The sequence below is a fragment of the Chiloscyllium plagiosum genome, unplaced genomic scaffold, assembly GCF_037043375.1.
Source record: "Chiloscyllium plagiosum isolate Xiang-an unplaced genomic scaffold, Cpla_swu_hap1 HiC_scaffold_36, whole genome shotgun sequence".
Classification (NCBI taxonomy): domain Eukaryota; kingdom Metazoa; phylum Chordata; class Chondrichthyes; order Orectolobiformes; family Hemiscylliidae; genus Chiloscyllium; species Chiloscyllium plagiosum.
Genome location: NW_028270174.1, coordinates 29,638,885 through 29,661,584, shown reverse-complemented (window position 1 = coordinate 29,661,584; position 22,700 = coordinate 29,638,885). Strand labels below are relative to the sequence as shown.

Below are 22,700 nucleotides of genomic sequence, written 5' to 3'. Positions count from 1 at the left end.
TCCAAAGAACTTTACACAATGAATTATATTTGGAAGTTTGTTAATTGTCATGTGGACGAACTGTGCACTACCATCATCCAGGGAGCCACAATAATAATCACTTAGGTGGTGTTGATGTAAGACAAGAATTTTCATCAAGGCACCAGGACAAGTTCATTGTCACTTGAGGCTATAGGATCTTGTAACCCCCAATATCTAATTCAGGGAATGATGCTGTTATTCTCTGGCAGAGCACTATTACATTGGAATACAAACCTGAATTATTCACCGAAATCTTTGTATGGGGTTCACACCCACAGCTTCTGATCCAAAAATGTAAGTGATAGTATCTGACATACGTAAATATACCTAACGATCAGAGGTAATAGCCTCTGCTGATTTTTTTATTCTTCCTATTCAAGGGACACTGTGACCAGGAGCACTGCCCTGAGCTGGATCATCTGCCCCAGTTCAGAGAAATGATCAGACCGTGGCCCATGAGACTGAGCCATTAACTGCATTATGAGGTGCCTGAAAAATCAGGGAGACCTTTCAGAATTTAGTTTTTCAGAAGCACGTTTCTTTTTCTAGCTTTCTCAATCTTACACTTTTTCAAAGTTAAATAAAAAGGATTTTGCATGCATTTCTAAAGCTGTTGTACTGTGAAAATAAGCTAATGTGCAGAGTCAGAGAATTTGAGAATTATCGCTTTTCTGTGTAATTCATGTGATAATCAGTCTGCATCCCTTTCCCATTGTATGTTCATGTTACTTAAGCAATGCTTACGCTGGAAAAGAAATAGATGTTCCAGGAAAACTCTGATGTCTTTACAATTACTAATACTCAAGTGTTGAGCTTCCAAATCCTCTGAATGAAACAGTATTAAATCAAAATATGAAATTCAAGTGTAACTAACATTTTTCTGGGGAGCCAGGCAGTTGGTGTTGATAGACTGCCATTGGATTCTACACTGAATCGTTTGTTAGTCCAGTAGCCGGTTACTGCAATCACAATTAGAATCTTCCACACCCATTCCCAAACCTACTCTGCTGCTTCCCAACCCTGGAGATGCCTGGAACCCTCACTTAATTCTCCTGTGAGCAGTTAGCAACTGCAATGAGAAATATCCATCTCAGCAACACAAAATAGAATGGTTAGAATGGCCAGCCAAACCAATTGGGTGTCAACCTTAGTTGAAGTTCATGGAGTCCTGTGAAGATGATCACTTTCCTCTACTGATGCAGTGCCAGGATGAGACTTTAGGTGGCAGTGTTAGACCAAACCACATGCTAGGGGAGTCTCAGTTATGGGAGCCATGACCTGTTTTCACTCCTTTCCTTGTATCAGCGCTCCAATCTCTTTTAACGACAGCAATCTAGTGCTTAAGGCCTGCCAGCAAACTGCAGGACCAGAAACTATTTGGTACCAGCAGCACCACCAGTTGCAGTGGCAACTCCAGGGACTGTAATTAAACAGGAGCAGTAACAATGGAGCAAGTCCAGCAATAGACCACTGGAGCCATGCAGACAGGCCACTATGAGAAGTGGGAGGGTTTGGTAGATGAGTTATTCTAATCATTGGGCATCGCTGGCTGGCCAGCATTGATAGCCCATCCCTATTTTCCCCTAAGAAGGTGGTGATGAGCTGCCTTTTTGAATCGCTGCAGTCCACTTGCTGTGGGTTCACCCACAATACTGGTAGGGAGGGAATTCCAGGATTTTGACCCAATGACTGTGAAGGACTGGCAGTATATTTCCAAGTCAGGATGGTGAGTGGCTTGGAGGGAACTTGCAGGTGGTGGTATTTCCAAGTACCTGCTCCCTTGTCCTTCTAGATGGAAGTGGTCATGGGTTTGGAAGGTGCTGTCTAAGGATCTTTGGAGTGTAGGGGGGGTGTTGTTATGGAATGGGCCCTTTCACAAAGAAGTAGGCCTCCTGTGGGCCACTTTGAGCCTGATTGGGCATGTGGAAGGGTTGGTTGGGTGGAGGGGAGGCTGCGGGGAAGGAAGCTGTCAGGGTATACATGGCGATCTCTGTTAGCAGTGGGAGCATACTGCTGCTGACAGAATGCCTGTGGTTACCTCATCCGCCCAATATTACTAAATCATTGTGTACCAGGGCCAAAGCTGGAGAGGTAAATCAGGACCGAATAACTGGAACTTGGGGCAGTGCTAAGACCAGGGGCGGGGCCCATGTGCTTGGGTTAGGAGACATGGGATGGGGGTCCTGGCCAGGAGCAGTTTTATGTACCAACCCCTGCTCTCTGCAGACAGGATCACTGTTACGTAAGGACAGTATCTAACTATTCAATCAAGGTGAGGTCCTCTCCATATTGTTTTATTGCACCTCTTTGGAAGCCAAGAAAATGTTCTGCAAAGTACCTCGTGAGAATGTAAGGCTTGATGGATGCCGCTGAACTTCAACTGGAGGGGTCCAACATTTAGCTCGATTCTTCACTTTGATGTTTGTTTTTTTTAACCAAACCATGTTCCCAGCAGCTATCAACCTTCTCCCCAGGACTTTTCTTTTGTTATTTGTAAAGTTGCGTCTTTATTGAATGAATCATTTCACATATGGTATTTGCCCACAAAGTATTCAGATTGTTTTAGCTTTCTGAGGAACTGTGAAACTAAATGTTAACACTAACACAATGACTCACTCGTCAGTGGAATCACAGCAACCCAAAACAGATCTGTTAGTTTAATGCTTCTTTCCTGCTAAGGCCCTGTTCAGCAATGCACCTCACATGACATAGTTGGGAGTTTTCAAGTGCACTCTACATAAGTTTAAAAAAAATTTCCACTAAACTAAACTGAAAAATGTAGTGTAATACTATTTTACATGTAATTATCCTGACATTTTAGACAGCCTGTGTGGTTCATATGGTAAATGGCTTATGGAATCGACAGATCAGTGAGGATCCAACTTCCATCTGCAGATGGCCCTGTGGCAGCTGCTCTCAGTCAGATGATATTTGATGTTATATAATTAGACCAGACACTCCTGAGGTAAATTTGGAAAATTAGTTCAGGTACCTGCTCCTGGACGACTAGAAATTGCAATAATAAATGTAGAAATAAATAATAAATGCATATTGTAATCACCCCTCCCTGATTCAATATGATGCCAATCGTCACTGATACACAATGAAAGGTCAAAACGACGACGTGCAGCAACTTGCATTTATGTAGCACCTATAGCAGTGTAAAATGCCCACAGGACGCTTTGCAGGAGCATTGACCAAATGAACTAAGACAAAATCTGATGCCTTTGGAACTACATGACAATATTAACCACCTCCTTCAGTGAGAGGAGAGGAGGAATTTGAGGCATTTGACAGTTACTGATCATTTTGGCACCTGCTTAATAAAGCACACATGCAAAAGGACAAAGTAATCCCATTAAGTTCTGCTGCATCATATTGTTTACCCCTGTTTTTGTATGCATAAAGCCTCATTGCTAAAAACCCTGGCTGCAGAATCCAATATAAAATACTTAGCGCATTAAACTGAATTTCTTTTCTCAGCTATTTTAGCAGAGGTGTTGCTCTATTTATTTTAAACATGTTAAAACCTCAGCACAAATAGCCAAAGGTGGAATTTCAGCCAAAAGCATTAGCATTTGTACGCTTAATGCCATGGTATAATTTTAGAGTCTTTTTGTTTTCAAACTGTACTATATCTAGCAAGCATTTCTTTTATGTTTTCTTTTGCCAAACAGCAATTTATTCCATCTCGTTTCCATTTGTTTCCCAGTGAAATTCTGGCAGGAACAACCATGATGAACAGCATGGTTACCACCAGTGATTACAGCACTACTGTTGCTATGCTATTATTCACCACCATCTTCCATCAGTAGCCCCCACAATCAACGGTGACTTTTTTTTTTAACTATAACAACCAATTTTGGTTGAATGCTCTTTGAGTTCTTACTTGATTGATGTATTTGTGGACCTTGTACATCCTGTGTCCCTCTCACAGAGAATACCTCGTAATCCTCAAGAAGCTCAATTGTGTAGTTTATTAATTGAAATTACCTGGATAATTAAATCTAATAATTTTATTAATGAGTTAACTACGCACATGTGGAGTTATTGGTCCCAATAAATATTCCATTTATTGCACGTATTTTTAGCTAGGGGATTTCCAATTTATATTCAGCTTTTTCCTTTGATGTTCGCTGCCTACCCTTTCCTATCTTAAAGATACTGACTCGTGCTTACATTCTGTACCTTACTCCAGTGTCTATTCTGTTTCTTTGATAGTCAATCTTAGCAAGCCATTCGATCATGTGGAAAGTCAGGGTTGAGTCCAATGTCAGCTCAGGCATTTGGGCAGGAATTATTAGCTGGCAAATTTCCACGGGGTTCTCCTGATCTCTCACTGCAACTTCAGTGAAAAACCCCAGCAGTGCAGTGAATGGCTATCGACCTTGTTTCCCAGGTCATATACTGTAGCACAGAATCAAGAGAACCCACCCAATTGCAATTTGCACTCAGGTCTTCTAAAGAACTGCCACTGTTTTTGTTTCAGTATTCCAATTTTGTTTCCCAGAAAAAACAGTGGTATTTTCTGACTTGGCATACTTCAGAAATTTAAACATGAAAGGTTGTCTGCAAGGTGTTAGAAAGGATTCTGAGGGATAGGATTTATGACCACCTGGAAGAGCATGGCTTGATTAAATGCAGTCAGCATGGCTTTGTGAGAGGCAGGTCATGCCTCACAAATCTTATTGAGTTCTTTGAGGATGTTACTAGACAAGTTAATGAGGGTCGAGCGGTGGATGTGGTGTATATGGACTTCAGCAAGCAAGGCATTTGATAAGGTTCCCTGTGGTAGGCTCATTCAGAAAGTCAGGAGGAATGGGATACAGGGAAATTTAGCTGTCTGGATACAGAATTGGCTGGTTGACAGAAAACAGCGAGCGGTAGTAGAAGGAAAATATTCTGCCTGGAAGTCAGTGGTGAGTGGTGTTCCACAGGACTCTGTTCTTGGGCCTCCAGTCTTTGTAATTTTTCTTAATGACTTGGATGAGGAGATTGAAGGATGTGTTAGCAAGTTTGCAGGCAACACAAAGGTTAGAGGTGTCATTGACAGTATAGAGGGCTGTTGTAGGCTGCAGTGTGACATTGACAGGATGCAGAGATGGGCTGAGAGGTGGCAGATGGAGTTCAACCTGTATAAATGTGAAGTGATGCATTTTGGAAGGTCGAACTTGAAAGTTGAGTACAGGATTAAAGACAGGATTCTTGGCACTGTGGAGGAACAGCGGGATCTTGGTGTGCAGGTACATAGATCCCTTAAAATTGCCATCCAAGTTGACAGGGTTGTAAAGAAAGCATATGGTGTTTTGGCTTTCATTAACAGGGGGATTGAATTTAAGAGACATGAGATCTTGTTGCAGTTCTATAAAACTTTGGTTAGACCGCACTTGGAATACTGTGTCCAGTTCTGGTCGCCCTATTATAGGAAAGATGTGGATGCTTTGGAGAGGGTTCAAAGGAGGTTTACCAGGATATGGCCTGGAATGGAGGGCTTATCTTACGAAGAGAGGTTGACTGAGATCAGACTTTTTCATTGGAAAAAAGAAGGAAGAGAGGGGTCCTAATTGAGGTGTACAAGATAATGAGAGGCAAAGATAGAGTTGATAGCCAGAGACTTTTTCCCAGGGCAGAAATTGTTAACACTAGGGGTTATAGTTTTAAGCTGTTGGCGGAAAGTATAGAGGGAATGTCAGAGGCGGATTCTTTTCGCAGAGAGTTGTGGGAGCATGGAATACGTTGCCAGCAGCAGTTGTGGAAGCGAGGTCATTGGGGATATTTAAGAGACTACTTGACATGCATATGGTCACAGAAATTTGAGGGTTCATACATTAGGTTTACATTACATGTGGATCAATGGTCGGCACAACACCGTGGGCTGAAGGGCCTGTTCTGTGCTGTACTATGTTCTACCAATATATTGAGAGGGTGATACAGAGTAATTTGGGTCCCTTTGTGATAGATTTAGATGATTTGTGATACCAGTTATATCCATTATAAAATACAGAAGGTGCATGGAAACGAAGAATAAATCACAGGAGGAATGAACTAGGTTCAATATAAATACCAGAAATATTGATAGTGAGACTAATGAGCTTAAAGATAAAGAAATATTCTGTGATTTGATCGTTTCCATGATAGAATATTAAAAGAATTAGGTGAGGACATTGTTAAAGCATTAATCATGATCTTCCAAAATATTCTTGATTCAGGAATTGTCAACTTGGATTGGAAAATTGCCAGTGTCACTCAATATTTAAAATGGCTAAGAGATTGAGCTTGGAAATTATCGATCTAATGCAGGGAAGTTACTAGAATCTGTTATAGGACAGAGTGACTGAACACTTGGAGAGATAATGAGCTGATCAGAGAAAATAGCATGTATTTTATAAAGGTTATGTCATGTCCAACGAAGCTAGTTGCATTTTTGAGGAAGTAATACAGTAAATGAGATGGGATCTATAGCAGTTATTTATATGGTCTTCCAGGAGACATTTTTAAAGTGGCTACTGCACTTGACGGCAGAGCTCCACAAATACATTAGCTGACTTTTGACAAATGATTTTGTTGCACTTCCACAGAAGAGACTGTTAACAAGTACGAGAGCACATGGAATTGGAAAGCAACCTATGGCTTTAATAGGGAATTGGTTAGAACGAACAATGAGTGGGGATAATGGGAATATACACAAATTGGCAGCATGCTGTGATCCCCAGAGATCTGCACCGGGCTGCAGCTTTTTACTATATTTATAAATGATTTGGATGAAGGACAAGAGAGCCATATATCTGAAGGTACCTGTCGACAATAAGTTAGTTGGCACAGTAAATAATGTAGATGGGAATAGGAAGTTGCAAAAGGACAGAGATAGATTAAGTGAATGGGCAAGACTGTGGCAGATAAAATAAAAGGTAGGAAAGTATGAGGTCATTCACTTTGAACCTAAGAACCATAAATCAGAATATATTCTAAATGAAAACAGGAACTGTGGTTAAGGGGAGCGATCTAAGGGCCCAAGTCCAGTAATTGCTCAAAGCTAGAGAACAGATACAGAAATTGATTGGACAGGGAAATGGAATTTTGACTTTAAAATGAAGAGGAATGGAAGAGAATGGGTTGGGAGTTATATTCCAGATACACAGTACTTTGTTTTAAATTTATCTGGAGTGCTGCCTTCAATTCTGGGGCACTGCATTTCAGTAGTAATATAATAGCCTTGGATTGAATGCACTATAGGTTAACCAGAGAGATGCTGGGATTAAAAGGGTGTTTTGCATTATGAGGAGAGATTTTATAGGTTTGTATGGAAGGATTGCAGGATGATCCAAATCAAGTGTTTAAGATGATCAAAGTCTTCAGAATCACAGGATCCCTACAGTGTGGAAACAGGCCATTTGGCCCATCAAGTCAACACTGACCCTTCAAAAAGAATCCCACCCAGACCCACCCCCTCCCTATAACCCTGCATTTCCCATGGCTAATCCACCTAGCCTGCGTATCCCTGGACACTATGGACAATTTAGCATGGCTAATTCACCTAACCCACACATCTCTGGACATCATCTCATGTTAATATCTCAGACATTTCATGAATAAAATGCTTTGAAAAAAATGAGAAAAACAGACTTAAGGTGGCCAGTGGTCACATGATCAGGTTATATCAAGCTTATGAAACCAACAATGAACAAAACTCACTCCAAGTCAAAAGTGCTGGAAAGCTATAAAATGGCACTGAACCTCATGTATCTGTTTGTTGATTCAGACCTTTTTGAAAGTTAATAAATTGCAGTGACAGGTGCCTACAAATTATCCTGCTTGAAGAAACTAAAATGCTAATCATGAGAACAGATAAGTGAAATATATTCCCGGCAACAGCTTTTGGGGAGGGCAAATGGACATTATCAGCAGATTCGGAAGATATTCTTTCTTCTCAGGTTTTCTTAGGCTCTGAAAAGCAGCATCAGCTGGGTAACATATTCATGAGAGAAAAACTATTTTTCTCAGTTAGGAGAGTCTAGAAACAGGGGTTGTAACCTTAAAATTCAAGCTAGGCTACTTGGGGTGATGTTAAAATGCACTTCTTTACATAAAGGGTATTGGAAATGTGGTCACCAACCAGTTGTTAAATTGAAAACATGTCATTTGAAAACATTAAAACCAATTCAGATACATTTTTATGATGTAAGGGTAGGAAGGGTAACGGAACCAAAATGGGTAGTTGGAGTTAAAAGACAGTGCACTTATGAGCTAATAGCCTGGTGGAACAGGCTTGAGGAGCTCAGTAGGCCACTCATAAAACTATTTGGCTACAATTCATGGGATTTTCCTGGCAAATGTGGTTCCTTTCTAAACCGTAAAGTGCATTTACCTGCTGAGTTACCAAACTTATATGAAATATAAACGTTAAGAAAAGTGCTTAAAAACTTTTAACTTCAAATTTGGGAGAGAGAAAAGTCAGAGTTAGAACACGTTGCGGCATGAAACGATTCATAACTCAATCTGCCAAAATGACCCCTATCACTGGGAAAGGAATGGTCAGAGGACAAGTTATCACTAAATGGCATCACCAGCAGCCTTGGAAGATGTCATGTACACATCTATCCTCTCACCATCAATTGGTCTGTTACCCCCAAAACAGAACTCACTATTAAAACAGGTGGGTGGGGAGGGGGTGCGCGCTGGTTACTGGTTTGTTCCATCATAATTGAGACATCAAGGGTACTTCAGAATAGATTTTATTAATAATTGCCTGCAAAAGAGATACCAGGAATCAGTCAAGAGCAGTGTCCAAAGTCCAAAAATCCACTTGATTTCCGTATGCATTTGAAAACATCAACATTCATCACATGCTCTGGACTCAGCAATGTTTTCCTTTTTCTTACTAGCCCCTCACCCCCACCCTCCCAGCGATTTTTATTAACATATTTTGCAAATTCCATCCCACTTTGTTAGTTCTGTGCAAAGCTTAACTTACAATACTTGAAGGGTCTGCTACTCCATATATCACAGAGACCTTGAAATGACACGGTGGTTCTATAGTAACCCACCAGCTCCTCCACACATAAAATGCTGAGTTCAAATTACTGCCTTACATGGAATGTTTATAGAAATCTGCAATGCAAAAGCTGCCATTGAGTCCACGTTGACTGTCCAAAACAGATCCCACCCAGACCCACCCCACTACACTATTCCCATAAACCTGCATTTCCCATGGCTAATCTATGTAGCCTTCACATCCCTGGTCACTAAGGGGCAATTCAGAATGGCCAGTCCACCTAGCCTGTACACCTTTGGATTGTGGGAGGAAAACAGAGCACTCGGAGGAAACCCACAGACATGGAGAGAATGTGCAAACTGCACACAGACAGTCACCCAAGGGTGGTATCGATCTCAGGTCCCTGGTGGTGTGAGGGAACAAGTGCTAACCACTGAGCCACCATGCCATCATTGTTGCAGGGGCTCCCCTAAATACTCAATGGAGATAGGCTCTGATTGGCTTGGGAATGAGTCTTGCAAACCAGAACAGGATGTAGAAAGGAAACTGTGAAATCCTAGTCTGTATCCAAGCATCAAAATTCATCAATTTGCTTACTTCTTATAGACCTTGTATACGTTAAAAAAAAACAAAATCTACATTATTTTAGTGCCAATATCATTTCAGCGGGGTGGCTACATTTTGCCTCAGGACCTCTGGTGGGGACGGAAATCAAAAAAATTATCAGTGAAGGTTCAAGCTTTTGATTGCTATCTTATGACTTGTGTTGGAAAGTGCACATGTGAGAGTGAAGAATGAGGTGAGGATCAGGTTGAAGTGGGATATCATTCATGGTTATAAGGCCTTGTGGCATGGATTGTCCCGACTCACATTTGAACAATGGCAGACATAGCAGAGACCTGGCACTTCATCAGGATATTTCCTGTTATAGTAAATCAGGGATTCCTTATTTAAAACAGAGAGGCGGGAAAATATTTTCTCTCAATGGTTATGGGTCTTCCTGAAAAAGTGATGGAAGGAGAGTTCTTGACAATTTTGAAGGCAGAGATAGATAGATTCTTAAACAGAAAGGCTCAGCAGACTGAAGGGTCACTGGACTTGAAATGTTGATTCTGTTTTTCTTTCGAAAGATGCTGCCAGATTTGAATTTCTCCAGCACTTTCTGTCTGTGGTTCAGATCTGCAGCATCCACAGTACCTTGCTTTAAACTATTATAGATAGATTCTCATTAAGAAAGGAGGTGAAAGGTTATTGGGGTGGGCAGGAATGTGGATTTGGGGTGACAATCAGATCATCCATGATCTTATTGCATGTCGAATGGCCTGGTCCTTTTTTATATGTCTGTACAAGAGAAGAAATTTGGAGGGGAAGGCGAACTTTTACACTGTTTGTTCTTTATCTTCATGCTCTGTCAATCAGGCGATCTTCCCATATTTTTGCTCCTGCTGAGCTGATTTCCATGTGATTGCATTCAAATGGAACACATTACATTATTGCATTAGAGTGATTCACTTAATAATGACGTGAGTGAAATCTGCACTGCAGCCTAATGAACAGGCTTTCCTCTATCGGCAGTGAGCAATATAGTGAAACCACAAGTGGCAAGCTGCATTTTTCAGTAGTCCAGCCTTTGTGATGTTGAAGAGACCAGAGGGCTCCATCCCTTGTTTTTGTTTTGCTGGAGTATACTAAAATAAACAGACGGATTGCATAAGGAGCATTAGCTTAAGTTCAGCTTAGTCTGCAGCCAGTGTCACTGTATCCTTAGATAAGGGGGTATGCCTTTGTGTTAGTTGTGACACAGTTTACATTTGAATAGCTTGGTTGGGTTTATGAAGAATGATTGATTAAGCACTGAAAGGGCTGGAGACCCGACAATGCCTGTGGAATTGTACGCTGTCTGCTGCCAGTATATCCACACGTGGAAAACAGGGTCTTTTAGCTCAGATGTGGGAGGCCATCACCAATGGTGAAATGTTTGCATCAACAAACCTGCCCAGACTCCTTTACATCGATGAATTAAGATGAATCTTAATGATAGAACGAGAATATTGTGTAATGTCTGAGGTGGAGGCCATACTGTTTTCTAATCTGAAAACAGAATTTCAGTAATGTTTTATCCAGTGCTTGAAAACTAAGGGGTAGAATTTCCATAGGTATTCACTGATTTTCTGCTGTGACTGGCAGAATTGTACCATTTCTTTCGGGGTTTCTGCCAAAGCTGTGCAGGAGATTGGAAGAGCCAAGACAGAAATTACTGGCACAGAGTTTACCCTGGGCCAGACCGGACAGGGTTAGAATGGCAGGTTTGAATTACCCCCAGCACTGATAGGTGTCTTTAGTCTTAGCAAGTCTTACCACTTTTCATCCTGGGAATTTATAACATATTTGGTCACTTTGTGTGCAGAAAGCACTTTCCTGATGACGTGTCTCTGACAATTTTATATCAAACTCGAATCTTGCTATTTAACAAAATATTTGGTTCACTATTGCCACTTGTTAATGATTTTTCAGACATCTACAAATTTTCAGATACTTCTTGACAAGATGGAAAAGCCTAATTTTCTCAAGTCTTTGCTCATAGCTCAATCTCTTGACCTTTGGAATGAGCTTTGTAACTTGTGCTCCAACGTGTCTCTCTTCCTGTTCTGACTCAAACAGAATTGGATGCATTATTCAAGAAACACACTGAACAGAACACTGTACCATTTGGTCACACTTCCTCGAACTGATAGTTAACTGTTTTGCCTGTGTAGTAAAACATTGATATTTTTGTTTGTTTCTCCATATTAGTTGAACGTGTTGAGAGTCTAGAGTCAAAGTGTGTGGCACTGGAAAAGCGCAGCAGGTCAAGTAGCATCCGAGGAGCAGGAGAGTTGATGTTTTGGGCATAAGCCCTTCATCAGGAATATGGGGGAGGGGAGGCAAAAGGGGCTGAGAGAGAAATAGGAGGGGGTTGGGCCTGGTGGAAGGTAGCTTGAAAGGCGATAGGTAGATGAAGATGGAGGGTGATGGTGATAGATTGGACCAAAGGGTGGAGCAGATAGGTGGGAAGGAAGATGGGACAGGTAGGATAGTTCAAGAGGGTGGTGCTGAGTTGCAGGGTTGGATCTGGGATGTGGTGGGTTGAAGGGAGATGAAGAAACTGGTGAATTCGATATTGATGCTGTGTGGTTGGAGGGTCCCAAAGCGGAAGATGAGGCGTTTTCCTCTAGGCGTCGGTGGCTAGGACTTGGAGATGGAGGAGGCCCAGGACTTGCATGTTCTTGGCGGAGTGGGAGGGGGAGTTGAAGTGGTCAACCACAGGGCAGTGGGGTTGTTTGGTACATGTGTCCCAGAGATGTTTTCTGAAATGTTCCGCAAGTTGGCATCCTGTCTCCCCAGTGTAGAGGAGACCACATTGAGAGCAATGGACACAGTAGTTGAGTTGTTTGGAGGTGCAGGAAAATCTCTGCCGGATGTGGAAGGATCCTTTGGGGCCTTGGATCGAGGTGAGGGGGGGAGGTGTGGGCACAGGTTTTACACCTCCTGCAGCGGCAAGAGAAGTTGTGGGAGTGGAGGGTGGGTTGGCGGGGGGTGTGGACCTAACAAAGGCATCACAGAGGGAATGGAGATGGAGAGGGGAGGGGAAGGAGGTGTCCTCAAACTCGGCACCGCCCTCTTGAATGTCCTACCTGTCCATCTTCCTTCCCACCTATCCGCTACACCGTCCACTCCAACTTATCACCATTCCCCCCCCCCCCCCCATCTTCATCTACCTATCTCATTCCCAGCTACCTTTCCCCCAGCTCCACCCCTCTCCTGTTTACCTGTCAGCCCCCTTGGGCTCTCCCTACAGTCCTGATGAAGGGAAAATACCCGAAACTTTGATTTTTCCGCTCTTTGGATGCTGCCTGACCTGCTGTGCTTTTCCAGCGCCGCACATTTTTACTCTGATCTTCAGTATCTGCAGTCCTCACTTTCTTCTATATTGAGAGTCAAGCCTGCTAGAACAATGCTCAGTTTCGTCCTTAACTATTTCAATACTATCTGTGGGGTGTACATGTTACATTTCTCCTTTCTGTAGGCAGTATTCCTACAGCTGTCTGCACTAAATTACGTATGCCATTTTTACAGCTGCTTCTGAGTTTCCTCCCGAGTGTTCCCCCAGTTGTTTGTCTGGTCACCTCAGTGAAAAGGCTCAAAGGAAGGATCAGCCAGGAGCTTCTGAGGAAGGTGAACCTAAAGCCTGCCTCAAAATGGAATCATTAAACACTAGGCCTGAGGTTTCTTAATGAGGAGATGGGATCCTTCCACCTCATTGAAGTCTGCTTTTGCAGCAACATCCAATCAACCTCTGACCTCCCACTGAGGGACTCCTTCAATCAGGTTGGTGCTGGGCACTTGACAAAGCAGGTGGCCCATATGATGCCTGAAAACTTGCACCACTCCTCTACATCTTAATTAAACCCTTAGTTATCCCGATTGCCTGTTCTTCTCCATTGAGCAAGTTGCTAATTCCAATTCCAGTGAAAACCCTCCCTGGGAGACACACAGAGAGAGAAAGAAGAATCTCAAGGAGAGAGACAAATTGATTCCCCTCTTTTTGACCTACTGCTCAGCCGGCCACGACAAATATTTAGCACACAGCTATCGCACATCGATTAGAATGTTAACTGAAAGAGAGATATTGTTAGCAACTAACCCTAAGATAATATAAAATGTGATGCAAGTAATAAATCTTGGAGGGAAAATATTGTTGCAGATCAGGAGAATAAAGTTTATACAGTTAAATAGTCCTCAGAGAACTTGAGGTGTTAGATTCTTTATCTGAGGCCACAGCTGTTTAATTGCTAATCAGCATTCTCAGCTTTTGTGCATTTTTCTGCATATCTTTGAGCTCTCAGTGAATGGTTGTTTTTCCAATTTGCTTTTTCACCAGGCCCTGTTTATTGAGATAATGATGGAACAGGGAGGTATAGAAAGAGTTCCAGCCTTTTTCTTGCAAAATCATCTACCATTTTTAAAAAAAAATCTCAATCAGATGAAGAAAATTCATTTTCCTTCTTTTTGTTACTGCTCAAATGCAGCCATTGTAATATAGTTCAAAGTGTATTCTTGAGTCTAGCTCCATTGTCTTTCCAAGCTGTTTAACTACCAGACAAGGTTTTCATTTACCAATAAGTGAAATCATAGAAACATGAAATAGAGCAGGTGCTTCGGATTTCTTAAGGCAGGGATGTACTTCTGAGCCTCTATAAGGCTCTGGTCAGACCACATTTGGACTATTGTGCCCAGTTTTGGGCCCCATATCTCAGGACGGATGTACTGGCCCTGGAGCATGTTCAGAGGCGGTACATGAGAATGGTCCCAGGAATGAAAGTTTAACATATGAGGAACGTTTGAGGACTCTGGGTTCAAACTTGATGAAGTTTAGAAGGATGAGGGGGGGATCTAATTAAAACTACAGAATACTGAATGGCCTGGACAGAGTAGACATTGGGAAGATGTTTCCATTCGTACGAGAGACTAGGACCCGAGGGCATAGCCTTAGAGTAAAGGGAAGACCCTTTAGAATGAAGATGAGGAGAAACTTCTTCAGCCAGAAAGTGGTAGTCTATGGAATTCATTGCCACAGAAGGCCATGGAGGCCATTTCATTGAATATATTTAAGACTGAGATAGACAGGTTCTTGAGTATCAAGAGGATCAAGTGTTACGGGGAGAAAGCAGGAGAATGTGGTTGAGGAACTTATCAGCCATGATTGAATGGCAGAGTAGGGCTGAATGGCTCTATTGCCTGGTTTTGATTATTCTTTTCAATTAAAAATTAGGACACCTCAGAATCATTAACACCTCATTTACCTTCCCACGATATTTAGTATTTAAAAAATTCTTTGTTGCATTTTATTACTTTCACAATACAAATATCAGATTAAATTATATAGTGCGTTCTGAAGATGATTGACTTATCGACTTTACAGTGTATGATGTGAGACTAGTGCTTTCCTAATTTTCTTCTGTAACCTTATTGTAGTACTTGCCGCATATTTACTGCTTCTCTCCGGTGTCTCTCACAAGTGGTCCTTTTGCATGTGGGCCTAGACCACATGTATCAATATGACTGTTTGCTTGTGAAGTACCTCATTGCTGAGCTTCATTCTGCCCATAACCCAACATCTGCATTTATAGCAATGTTAGTCCAAGTCAACAGAGAGTAGGCCTCTATGACCGATGCTGTTTTTCCCTCTTTAGGATGGGGGGGGGGGGGGGGGGGGGGGGGTAGCACTGTGGTACCTGGTACCTAGTACCTAGGCACTGTTTCAGTTAAGATCAACTGACTTGAGTACAGATTCAGAATTGAGTCTGGGGCATTCAGTCTGTGTGACTGAGTACTTCACCAAGTGGTGTGTTTAACTATGTACAGTCTACTTTAAGTTATAAAGCAGTTCATTTATCCTCAGGCACATTCACTACTGTGGATTCATCAGGATGATATCAGCAATTATGAGAAATAATTTTCGAGAGTATTTGTATTTCTGAGGGAGCAAAGAAGCCTATGATCAAGTTTAATTCACATATTTGAGGTGAAGGATTTTGATGCAGTGAATAAGAGAACACTTCAGTGATCAGGGAAACCATCAATCACCAGCAGAGTTAGGAAAGGAAAAGGACATAGGGTCATACAACATGGAAACAGACCCTTCAGTCCAACTAGTCCAGGCCAACCATAATCCCAAACTAAACTAGTCCCACCTGCCTGCATTTTACCCATATCCCTCCAAACATTTCTTCCTCATGTCCTTAACCAAATGTATGTTAAACATTGTAACTGTACAATGTTTAACATACTACATCCACTACTACACCTGGACGTTCATTCCACACAGGAACACGCTCTGTATATTAAAAAAAAACTGACCCCATGTCTTTTTTAAATCTTTGTTGTGGTTCAACGAGCACCCGAGCTACAAATCTTCGCACAAACCTTTTAAATCTTTCTCCTCTCACCTTAAAAATGTGCCTGCTGGTTTTGAACTCCCCCCACCTTAGGGAAAAGACCTTTGCTATTTACCTTATGATGTTATAAACCATTATAAAGTCATCCCTCAACCTCCATTGCTCCAAGGAAAGAAAGTCTCAGCTTATTCAGGGTCACCTTATAACTCAAACCCTCCATTCCAGGCAGCATCCTGGTAAATCTCTTCTGAACCCTCTGCAGCTTAATAGTTTAAAATATAATACAATAATAGATGTCTGTTAAGCTGTGAGGTTTGAGTTGGTGAATGCTTTGCTTCAGACAGAGCTGCATCTTAACACATTTCCCTTTCCCTTGAGGGAATAGTGGGGAGGTAGTCAAAGGATTCCTAGGCCAATGATCAACCATCAAACTGTCATGAGCACTCCTTCTGTGGCCAGTGAGTCCTGCTGTGCACTTGAACTGGGAATCTCAGGTCCAGGAAGTAGGAACAACCCACCACACCATAAAATCTCTTTAGGAACTGCTCTGTTAAAGGACATAGAAAAATTGACTTCACTGTTGTGCAGTTTGAGTTTGCTGCTCTTACCTGACAATTTGTCACTGCCGGCAATATTTTGGGAATGCTTTAGGGAAAGAAAGGCCTTGTGTTGTGTAATCCTCATCAAGGGACCTTTAACATCCCAGGGCAGGGTGTTACTCCAGTGGAGACTTCCCAACTTCCTGATGGAGGTCAGACAAGTTTTTCTTACTTTTATTCAAATACAACGCCAAGTCATCAGTGTGTTATCCGTCCGTAGGCAGCACTTAACTCAATTCTAATGTGGTACTTTGAAAAAGACATATTCAGAAACTGTGTCTTCAAAATCTTTGTTTATGGTTCAGGGCTGGAGAGAAGGAGGTTGGCAAACACAACAATTGTCAAGTAATGGCTTAGTACAATGACAGGAGCTCTGAATGTCACCAACAGGTGTATGGTTGTGATTCTGCGTTAAATAAGTTTCCAATCTTAGCTTTGTGTGGGGACAGGTTTTGCAGCAAAGATGCTGGTGCATGCTGGGTGGTTCCTTGTAGAGAAGGAGAGATTGGGGTGTCAGTCATTGCAAGGTGGTCTTACAGATGACCTCACTAATAGGACTCATGGTGGAGTGGTAAGAAATAAGCTGCCTTTTTAAAACCTAAAGTTAACTGATAGTTTCTCTGGTGGCTTAATGCGGAATTTTGTTGCATGCTGTCGTCCTGAAGAGTAGAGAAAACTCCCAGGTTCAAAACCTGCTACGTGCTGAGTTGGAGGGTCTCACCTCATTTAGTGACAACAGTGCAGAGGTAAATGTAACTACTTGAGTGGAGAAACCAGTTAATGGATTTTGCTCCCATTTACTATCCTGCAATCCTTGCTGGAAGGTACGTTGTGCTTATTAAGGTGTCATTCATAGAACATAGAACAATACAGCGCAGAACAGGCCCTTCGGCCCTTGATGTTGCGCCAATCTGTGAACTAATCTAAGCTCATCACCCTACACTATCCCATCATCATCCATGTGCTTATCCAAGGATTGTTTAAATGCCCTTAATGTGGCTGAGTTAACTACATTGGCAGACAGGGCATTCCACGCCCTTACTGCTCTCTGAGTAAAGAACCTGCCTCTGGCATCTGTTTTAAATCTGTCACCCCTCAATTTGCAGCTATGCCCCCTTGTACAAGCAGATGTCATCATCCTCGGAAAAAGACTCTCACTGTCCACCCTACCTAATCCTCTGATCATCCTGGGTATGTCTCTATTAAATCCCCTCTTAGCCTTTTTCTCTCCAATGAGAACAGACCCAAGTCCCTCAGCCTTTCTTCATAAGACCTTCCCTCCAGACCAGGCAACATCCTGGTAAATCTACTCTGCACCTTTTCCAATGCTTCCACATCCCTTCTGTAATGGGGCGACCAGAACTGGACACAGTACTCCAAGTGAGGCCGCGCTAGCGTTTTGTACAGTTGCAGCATGACATCACTGCTCCACCATGGCAGCTTCAAGGGCTGACATCTGCAAAGACAAAGGTTCTGACATTCTAGACTCGTGTGAAGAATTCCCACTGAGCTGAGGTACTAGAGGGCCATCATGCCAACAAATTAAAGCATGACATGTTTCAGTTCCAAGCGATAGTCTTGGTTTCAGTGGTACTGAACTCAGTGAAATATTTGATGCCATACTACAGTCATACTAAACAACAGAAATAGTCTGATCACAGACGGAATATGGTTTTAAAATGGTTCAGTATCATGTAACAAAATCCAACTAGCGTCTACCTCTTTCTCGTTGTAGGTGCCGCCCAGGAATTGGCAGCTGCACGGAACCAGGCGCTCCAAAATGCAATTCGTCCCCGAATGATGGCACACAATCCAGGCATGATACAGATGACGGCAGTCCAGAATTCTGGTGCGATACCTGCCACCACTGGACAGTCAGAGATTGGCATGGTGTCCTACAGTAATGCCCAGAGTAGCCAACAAGGAATGTACAGTATGAGTCCAGGCATGAACCAAATTCTTCAACATTCAAACCAAAGTAACACGAGCATGGCACGTAACGTTAGCCAGATGCAGAAACAGCCTATTGCAGGACAAGGGGTTGGAATGGTACCTGGTTATGGACAAAACCTTCTTGGAAACCCTGTGCTAGCCCAACAACAACAGCAACAGCAACAACACGTCAAAGGACCAGGAGGGCAAGCAATGCCCAAGGCTCAAGCTCAAAGACTACAGCTCATTGGAAGCTCTGGTACTCCAGCTCAGAGCTGGCAGCAACACAGTTTGCAGAGCTTGCCCAACAGAACTCAAGCAAACAGTGAGTTGAGTCCATTCAGCAACAAATCAGCTTATCCAATGCAACCTGGTCAAACTAAGATGGCCAAGCAGCATTTTTCCCAGACGATGGGGCAGCCAGTTCTTGACACTGCCGGTACAGTTGGAGGACAAATGATGCCTCATTTTGCAGGACACGCAAGGACCAACCAACCGAGACAGATAGTCATGTCTGGCATGACCCAGACAATCCACAGCATGGCTGGTTTTAATCAGGCCACAGGTCAACAGTTAACAGCAGGTTGCTACGCACAGAGCAACCCGGGTCAGGGGTATCACACAAGAACCACAAATCAGGACATGTCCTTTAATTACGTCAGCCAATCAGGGGCTGGCTCCTTCTCTAATTTATCAGACAGTGGCGATCTGATGGACTCTCTTATCAAAAGTGGATCGACGGAAGGCTGGATGCAAGAGTTTGATGAAATATTTGGTAACCAGCAGTAGATTGGACGAAAATGGGTTTTTAATTATTAAAAAAAAAGCTGTTAAATTAAGGCTTCCTCTAAATAAAAGTGTTTAGGGACCAAGTAAAGTAGGCCTAGTTTTGTAGTTGCACTGCTGTTGCATTACGGTGCTGATGTACATGTAGATGTGATCCAAACTGTAATGGTTTCATGTAAATAGATTTTTATATAAGTCCAAATATAAGGCTTACCATTGGGTCTACTTCCTGTAAAGAATGGCTCTTAGTTTAACAGAACGTTGAAGTATTTTTATTTCATTTTACAGTTTTCAATTCATCAAGAAAGCAATGATATTGCACTTCAGACAATGTCTAACTAATTATTTTTACTGTAAACTCTAAACAGATGTGTTCATTGAATACAATTTTTTTGTAGATTTCATTTTTACTCTGTATCTTAAGCAGTGCTTGGAACCTGAGCTCAGTTCTTTTTAAATCTGTACAGAATCCTTGACTGTGTAAAAGTGTGATGTTGAATAACATTTTCTTTGGGGAGGGTGGGAGGTGGGAGGTGTCAGGGGATAGGGAGAATGTTATGTCAATGAATCATGAGATCTTATTAAAAAAGAACTTTAATGTGAATTTGCAATATTTGAGGTTTTATTTTTCCAGAGAAGCTTTTGAATATACAATAGCATGAGGGAGCAGGATTCTTCCCAGCCATTTGCCCCCACCCCGAAAGGCAGATGTTTCCAAACCAACCATAGTTCACGCTCTTGGGTGTTACTCCACTGAAAATGTGTATGAAATTCAGATGAGAATAGTCGGAGCTACACTTAGCCTGCTGTCACCCACTGTTGTAACTCACCGAGAAAGATAGTCTGCGTAGCTATTCGAGGAAGGGAAAATCAATACCTTCGCAAGGAAAAGGTTAGGGGAAACACGACATTTAAAAAACTAGGACTGTTAACAAAATAGGAAATTGTACACCTCAGAAAGAGACCTGTACCACCTCCTGTCCTTGTTACCTCCAAGGTGCAGAAATATATTGCTGCCCACCAAACCCTGCCCATCTTTTCTCCAATTCCAAGTTTAAATCGTTCCCATCAGGTTCCTTCCCAGTCTGCAGACTGAAATGGTCCTTTTTAAGGTTACAAATACCATCTGACCCGGCTGTGTTAAACCATCACTCCTCAACCTCCTTTAGTCAATGTGCAATCCTTAACACATTGGATCCTACCCTTCACCTCCAGTGTGTCTCTGCATTCTCACTGGCTGGCTCGTCTACTCTTCTATCCTGTTGCAGTCTTTGAATCACCTGCAATGGGTTCCAGCTCCCGCATCATTATCTGCTGGATCCCACACACCTGTTCTTAGCACTGTCGTATTTCTCAGCTGCAAACTCCTCCTTGACATCATCATTGTACCGTTAGTGATGAACCCTGATGTTACCAGCTTCTCCCCCTGATTACCTCATCGATTTTCAGACTGCTTATCTCTGACAAAATGAACAAAAACCTTCTGAAACCAAATATTAGTAAGACCAAAACCATTGTCTTCAGTCCCTGCCGTAACTCTGTTCCTCAGCCACCTTGCTTTCTTGCAACTACCTAAAATTGAATGGGATTTTTGCAACCTTATTATCATATTTGATCCTTTCAGAACTTCTGACCAGATTTCTGCTCCAGCACCAAGACAATGTATTTTCGCAGCATCATTGTCCACTCTATTTTTACCTCAACTCATCCGCAGCTCGTCTATGCCTTTGTTGTGTCCAGACTTCACCGCTCCTCTACTTTCTTTCCCAGCTTCCAATATTCAACCCTACGTAAACTCGAATGGATCCAGCGCTCTGTTGTCATCTATCCCTGGCCTTGCCCAGCCCTAATTCTGTTACCTCCTCCAGCCCTACACACCTTTATGATCTTCTCACTTCTCAAATTGCACCTCTTGTGTAATCTGGCAGCTAATTGCTCCATTATTTGTGCTTTCAGCTGTCTAGCTTCTAATCTCTGGAACTTCTTCCCTCACCCTCTTGGGATTAATGCTTCACTCTCTCATTTAAAACACTGTGTAAAAATTAACAATTTGCCCAAGCTATTAACCATCTGTCTTAGTACGCCTCATGGCTTGGTGTTGATTTTTGTTTGATTATGGTCCTGAGGAGCTTTGTGACAGTCTCCCACGTTAAATGCATGATAAAGGTGCAAGTTGTTGTTATAAATTTTGTTACCAATTTCAGTGTGGCCAATCTTGACGATAAATTTATTTATATAGTATTGGAATGTTTAGGTTTTATGCATTCCCTGCATGACAGTATTTTCTTGTAAAACTTGCAACTGATTTTCCACAATTATATTCATTAGCCAGTATTGATTTATGCTAAATCCCCTGAAAAATACATTGTAATGTAACAATTAATTCATTCAGAAAACCTTGGATATATTTTCAGCAGCAGCACAGTGGAGAATTAGTATTGCACAGTGTTTTGGAAGTTTATATCTTTGTTGGTAACCTCCTTATGGTCTATGCAATCCTGATACCCCCTGTTCCACATAATGTAACAACTGCAGTCATCAAATTAGAAACTAAGTTGGAATGAAAATAACTCATTAAGTTGGCTATATTGGACTAATACCTTATAGATAAATGTATATAGTTAATTTTACATAAAAGCCAAGTACAACAGATACAGTACTCGAGATCTGAAATAAAAACAGAGGGCTGGAAAACCCAGCAAGTCTGGCAGCATCTGTGGAGAGAAAAACAGAGTTAAAATTTGGAGTCCAATGTGACTATTCTTGGGAACAGTTAATTTTATCAAAAAAGAGCTGGCTGGAAGATGATGAGAGTTTTGAAAGCCTAAGTAGTTTGTTTTTGTTTCTTGCTGCACTTAGTGACCACCTCGTGTTGGTAAATCTAGACTTAGGAGGAGGCTACCGCTAAAGAAATACACTTCCAAACTGCTCAGCAGTAGTAACCGTCGGCTATATTTAAGGCTTTTCTGAATTAAATACACAGCACAGAATACGGTCACTCAGCCTCTCAGGCCCCTGTCATGCCAGCTCTTAGGAAGAACAATGCTATTATTATGGAATGGTGGAGATGGTCGCAATGGATTAATAGACTCAACGAGGAGAGTGCCAGAAAACCCCAGTAACAGCTACACAATGAACACAGTTGAGATGTGTTCGAAGGAGCCATGTATCCATAAGATTGCAGCCTGTATGAGAGGCTAACATGCATTCTGAGGAAAGAAGAGAAAATATTCAAATTATCTTTCATGAGATGTGATTCAGCCAATCTAAAATGTCATCTAAAATGTTAATTGCTTAAAGTAGTAAATTCGACAGGTCAATGGATTAACCAGGTACAGGGGATGGGTTTGGACAAGGTGAATCTCACATCCCATTGAGCTGCTCTGAAGAGGTATTAGCCGGAAGCCAGACAACTCCCCAGGACAAGGGGGA

The 22,700-nt window shown here is 42.1% G+C and overlaps 1 protein-coding gene across 4 annotated transcripts in view; it reads left to right on the top strand.

The window, feature by feature from the left end:
• maml3 (mastermind-like transcriptional coactivator 3) overlaps nucleotides 1–19,805 on the top strand; it is a 532,876-nt gene extending 513,071 nt beyond the window's left edge. For 2 of the 4 annotated variants that reach the window (XM_043674111.2, XM_043674110.2), the window contains exon 5: nucleotides 18,286–19,805. In XM_043674111.2, the coding sequence (XP_043530046.2) occupies nucleotides 18,286–19,271 (986 nt within the window). In that variant the 3' untranslated portion in view covers nucleotides 19,272–19,805. The remainder of the gene's footprint in view (nucleotides 1–18,285) is intronic. The other 2 variants (XM_043674113.2, XM_087980059.1) reach the window with 1 other exon arrangement.
• The last annotated feature ends 2,895 nt before the right edge of the window (nucleotides 19,806–22,700 follow it).